Source organism: Gekko japonicus, unplaced genomic scaffold (genome assembly GCF_001447785.1).
Source record: "Gekko japonicus isolate JY-2015 unplaced genomic scaffold, Gekko_japonicus_V1.1 scaffold1068, whole genome shotgun sequence".
Lineage (NCBI taxonomy): Eukaryota > Metazoa > Chordata > Lepidosauria > Squamata > Gekkonidae > Gekko > Gekko japonicus.
In genome coordinates this window covers 444,953-450,952 of record NW_015168079.1, presented here as the reverse complement: position 1 = coordinate 450,952, position 6,000 = coordinate 444,953, and the positions used below count along the sequence as shown (strand labels likewise).

Here is a 6,000-nt window from a genome sequence, read left to right as displayed (position 1 = left end):
TACCTTTCGAGGGGGGGGGGGGGGGTTGGTGATAGTGGGGGGAAGCCAATCTCTATCCTGAGGTTGCCAATCTCCCGGTGGTGGCTGGAGATCCCCTGGCATTACACCTGATCTCCAAGTGGACTCTATGGCATTATATCCCATTGAAGTCCCTCCCCTCCCCAATCCCCGTCCTCCTGAGGCTCCACTCCCAACCTCTCCAGTTATTTATTATTTTTAAGTATAAGCTTCATGGGGCCGCGGTGGCTCAGAGGTTAAGATGCAGAACTGCAGACCGGAAGGCCTGTAGCTCGGCAGTTTGAGACCCGAGTGCCGAATGACGGAGTGAGCTCCCGTCTCTGGCCCCAGCTCCTGCCAACCTAGCCGTCTGAAAGCAAGAAATTGCAAGTAGATAAATAGATACCGCTTCAGCGGGAAGGTAACAGCGTTCCGTGTGCCTTGGTGTTTAGTCATGCCGGCCGCATGACCACAGAGAAGTCTTTGGACAGCGCTGGCTCTTCGGCTTGGAAACGGAGATGAGCACTGCCCCCTAGAGTCGGATTCAACTAGCTTTCGAGCAAGGGAAACCTTTACCTTTTAATAGCTTAATGGGTGCCTCACAAGAATAAAATTTGCCCCACAAAATGGAAATCCTGATGCTGTGTTGCTAGGGGGGGGGGGGGATTTTAATATTCTGTATCCAGTTATGTTTTGTATGGATCATGGATTCCAATTCACTTACTTAGCACATTCTTTTTATCCTGCCATTCTTCCAAGGAACTCAGGGCAGCAGCAGGCACCATTCTCCCCAGCTCTATTTTGTCTTTCCAATGACAACCCTGTAAAGTATTGTAGGCTGAGAGTTCATGATGTGCCCAAGGTCACCCAGTGGTGAGTTTCCATGGGGCAGAGTGGCGTTTTGAACCTGAGTCTCCTGGATCCTAGTCTGACACTCTAACCACTACGCACCCCTGGCTCTCTAATCTCTTTGCATTGTCAGGACATCCTGAAAACCAGCACCATGTCTAGATTTTTAAAAATCCTGTTCATTACAACTTTTTTAAAAGCTGCGGTGGCTCCAGTGGTTAAGACGCTGAACTGCAGGCTGTGGAAGGTCAGTAGTTCAGCCGTTCGAGACCCGAGTGTGCCACATGACGGAGTGAGCTCCCATCTCTAGTTCCAGCTCCTGCCAACCTAGCAGTTCGAAAGCAAGAAATTGCAAGTAGATAAATAGGTACCACTTCGGTGGGAAGGTAACTGCGTTCCGTGCGCCTTGGTGTTTAGTCACACAACCACGGAAACGTCTTCGGACAGCGCTGGCTCTTTGGTCTTGAAACGGAGATGAGCACCGCAACCCTAGAGTCGGATTCGACTGTCTTTCGACCAGGGGAACCTTTACCTTTACTAAATGTTAAATGGATGTAGAAAAGAGAAAGATGAAAAGAGCTTTGTAGGCAGGAAATAGACGTATGTGAGTAAGTCTTATTGGAGAGGGTGGGGATTGGGGAAGACACGGGAAATCATTCATACAGGAGTTATGCTAAGGTTTCTCCACTGGGGATCATTAGGGCCCCTACCCAGAATCCTTTCTGGGCAGCCATAAGTTCTGGGAGCCTACCTTTGATGAAAAATGGCAGGCCCATTCATATAGTCCAGGGTTTAGTTTTGTATTGGTCACCCTATGTTCAAATCCTAGTTTATGCACGATTTCACTAAGAACTCTTGAGCATCTCATTTGTCTGACTGCCTCGGTTTCTTCATCAATGTAATGGGAAGAATGATGTGCTTTGTCTACCTTGCAGGGACTGTATGAGAAGAGAACTCAAATCACATAATCTAATTGAACTTGGGTCTTATCAAAGTAAATACATTGTCAGCACATCCCCTATTGACACAGGTCCCCAGATGTGCACACTTGCTTGTTCATGGTGTTGTGGGTTGAAGTTGTATCCCATTTATTCCTCATCTCTCTTCCAACCTCCAGGAGAGCTGTGCCCGTATCCTGCTATACCGGGGAGCTAACAAAGAAATCAAGAACAACCATGGTCAGACGGCCTTCCAGGTGTGTGGTGAATGGGGTTCCAGAAACAGTGGAGCATGCTGACCCCAATTTGAGTCTAAGACCCTGTATTCGGTGCTGTAGAGCATGTGCATACAGGGGTCCATGTGTTTAGGTCAGTATGTCCCACTAAGGACCAGGGTAGCCCCCTGCTTATCATTTTGCAGGGACCCAGGGTACATTTTCTTATATGTCTCACAAGGAAACAGGAGGCGCTCAACCATGGAGTGGCCTTCTAAACATTACAGTTCAGTTGACATGGCTTCCAAAGGGGGTTAGCCAGATTTGGCGCAGTCCAGCAGTGGCTACTAAGCATGGTGAGTAAAGGGAACCTCCATATTCAGAGGCAGTAAACCTCTGAAACTCAGTGCTAGGAGGCAACATCAGGAAAAGCCTTGGCCTTTGTGCCCTATCGGTTTGCCTTCCAGGGCAACTGGTTGACCATCATGTAAAACAGAACACTGAACTAAATGGACCACTGGTCTGATCCAGCAGGGCTCTTCCTATGTTCTTATGACATTTTGTGCCAGATCTGATACTAAGATCCCTGCATGCACACATGTGCACACACACACACTTTGTCCCCTTCTCCCCGCACTGCAGACTGTATGTGTGTGAAAAAGTGCCGTCAAGTCACAGCCAACTTGTGGTGACAACAGCAAGGGGCTTTCAAGGCAAGTGAGAAGCAGAGGTGGTTCACCATTGCCTTCCTCTGCAGAATCTTCCTTGGTGGTCTCCCTTTCAAGTACTGACCATGCATAGCTTCCAAGATCTGAGGAGACTGGGCTATACCATGCTGCCTTCCGACACTGCAGCATAGCCTTACCTTTAATGCACCAACACAGGAGATATGATGAGGGGGGGAAGGAGATCTGTGAAGAGGACACTGGGGTCTCTACCATCTCCTTGAGCCTAATCTCAAGGGGCATCAGTGAAACCCGTGTGTCCCCCCCACAGCAGCTAACATCATCGCAAACAGGATACTCCCGATGACCAGTTCTGCCCCACTTGTACTGGACTGCTGGTTTTAGCTGCCATGCAAACCTTTTTTTGGCCCAACTGGAGCAGAAGTCTGCAGTCAACCTGCAGCGTAATACAAGGACGTGTCCGCTGCAGGTTCAGGGTGACCATAGGCCAGCCACTGCATAAATGTGAAAAGCTTGATCTTTTCCTGCAGAAAATGGAGCATGCCCAAGGTTAGAGCTAAACCTTGCCCTCTCTCACTCCTCCTCTCACTGCTAAGAATGTAAAATATTATATATTGCTGTAAACATTTAACTGGGCCTCGGGCAAGCCCGATTGCTACAGAGAAATCCTCAGTGTCTTGTTGGTCTGTCAGCATATGGAGAAGAATTCATCTCTGATATACATGTGTGTTTGTGTGTGTGTGTATGTGTACGTGTGCTCTTGTCTTTGTATGCGCATATTCCTTCCATGTCAGGTGGCGGTCATTGCAGGAAACTTTGAGCTGGGGGAGCTGATCAAGAGCCACCGGGACTCAGATGTAGGTGAGTGCGATGGGGGAGGGGAGGGTAAAGAGTGCCGGTGCTATAAATGTGAACTGCAAATTGATTTAATTTGTCAAGGTTTCACTCACACATACACGAACGGAAGAAACTTGGGAACTGTAGCTCTCTAAGGAGGCTAAGAAATTCTAAGTTTCAGAACTGACAAAACTACAGTTCCCAGGGATCTTAGAAAGATGCCAAGACAGGCGAACTGGTTTAAAACCTGAGATTTCTCACAACATTAGAGGGTCTTTTCACACGGAGGTTTTCACATGGTTTGGGTGCCCACCAGAAGTGGTATATATCTCCAAGCTTCTTCACGTCCAGGTTTTCTGTTTCTTGTCCTTCCGTGGTTCATTCGTCATATCTTTCTGAAATGAGATATCAAATATGGTCTGAGAAAGTATGTAGAAATGTTGAGGGAAACATGGGAAGACAGCAGATGGAAAGCCAAGACATGAGGAAGCTTTGATAAAAAAAATTGCTACAGATCGGAATCCGAACCGCAGGAAAACCTCCGTGAGAAAAGGCCCTATATCTGTATCCAGTGTCACGTGTTGCCCTTTTTCCATACTCCCCTACCAACAACTCTGACCCAACTCTCTTTACACCCTTCCAAGACTTTCAGGGGCATGATGGAAATACACACATATGCACACATGCGGTATTTTCTCGCATCAACTGTTCCTCCCTGGCCCCAGTCTGGTCCATGTCATGACATCTCCGCACAGATGTGCCCGTAATTGATTCTCTTCCATTTTCATTTTCTGCGATGCCACTTCCCCCCCCTTTCAGTCCCATTCCAGGAGACCCCGCAATATGCCAGCCGACGCCGGGATGGGTCTCAGAGCCTGACAGTGCCACACACCTTGCTACGGGCCAACAGTGATACCAGCATGAACCTTCCCGACTGGATGCTTTATGCCCCCCCATCCACGCCGTCTGCCACCGTGGCAGTACAAGGCCAGAAGATCACCACGGGGACCTTGCGTAGTTCTAGCAGTCCCCGTGGAGCTCGAAGCCGCTCTCCATCACGGGGACGCCACACAGATGAAGCCAAAAAACAACGAGGTCGGCCCAGGTACATTTAAGGTTTCAGGCCTAACCCAGGTTGGGGTGGATTTAAGATTATTTGCAGGGGTCATTTCATAGAAAAAGAGCTAGGGGAACTCATTAGCATAACTCATTAGCATATGCCACACCCCCTGGCATCAGGGGCCCGGTGGTGGACCTGCAAGGCCGGCGGGAGTGCGAGGAAGCCCCGCCAAGGCCCTCCCTGGCCCCAGGCAGGCAGGGGTGGGGAGAGGCAGGGAGGAAGCAACTTACCCTCCCTCTTCTCCTGCCTCCTCCTGGCTGAATGAGGGCTGGAAGCGGGGCGGCCGGAAGCAGGGGGCGGGGCTTCATCGTGTGCCCCACCCCCCTGCACCTCACCCGGGGGAACTGTGTTCCCCCGCGTCTCTCCCTGAAATGACCTCTGATTATTTGCATTCCAGAGTTGAAGGTTGTAAGTCTTGGTCCTGAGTAGCGGTGTAAATGACGTTTCATTCAAACCGTCAAAGATTGTGTTATGTAAACCTGAGCAAGCTAGACCAGGTACACATTCTTACTGTTTATCAGCTCTGCTACTCCCTTTTGTTAAATTCACAGGTTAAAGGGTTCTCTTGCATGCAGATGGTTAACAGTAAGCCCAGTGCTGGGAAACACACATTCTGTAGGCACAGATGATCCTGGAATGCACAGGTAACCCTGTGCTAGTTTGCCAAGCCCTGGAAAATGTTTCAACATGTGTAGGAGTGTATAAACAGTCAATGAATCCTTCCCGTTTACGCCTTAAATGTTTTAGATTGACTACCCAGGAGTTTCCTTGGTAGTGTTCACTGGAAGGCAGGATTTTTAGGTTCTTTCTGAGAGAAGTGGGACTTATTGGGTTAAAATGGAGAAGAGACAGAGTTGGCTCAGGGCCAAATGACACCCGATATTGGAGGGCTGTGATCAGATCCCCTGATCTGAAATTAAGCATTAAAAAAACAGCCGCAGAGGATGCTGATATGGATCGAGGATGCAGCTGCTAGCAAAGGGGAATAACTTTAGTGCTTCCCCCATATAGTGTTTCCTGAATCAAAATGGGACCAGCTAGACCACTTTTAGGGAGAAAATGACACATATGGTCTTTTTCCACACATCATTTCCAGACGGGGACATACTCAGTTGAGGAAATGTGAGGGGAGAATTTGCGGAAATGGGGGTAGGGAGAAGAAAACCCTTTTGTCTGCACTGCAGACCTCATCTGTATTCCCCTTGCACCCATGGCTGCTTTTTGAGATTAAATTACGCATTGGGGGACCTGATGGTAGGATTATTGTACCTATCACCTCCCTTTTTTACTGCACTGCCCTGTACATTTGTAACCCCATTTCTCTACTATGGCATGTCATGCCTCAGACAGTTTGAGTT

The 6,000-nt window shown here is 48.8% G+C and overlaps 1 protein-coding gene across 1 annotated transcript in view; it reads left to right on the top strand.

The window, feature by feature from the left end:
* Nucleotides 1-6,000, top strand: part of SHANK1 (SH3 and multiple ankyrin repeat domains 1) — a 79,056-nt gene that overhangs the window by 18,273 nt on the left and 54,783 nt on the right. Inside the window, exons 8-10 of the mRNA XM_015414670.1 lie at nucleotides 1,964-2,041; nucleotides 3,480-3,546; nucleotides 4,342-4,627. Coding sequence (XP_015270156.1) covers nucleotides 1,964-2,041; nucleotides 3,480-3,546; nucleotides 4,342-4,627 — 431 coding nt within the window. The remainder of the gene's footprint in view (nucleotides 1-1,963; nucleotides 2,042-3,479; nucleotides 3,547-4,341; nucleotides 4,628-6,000) is intronic.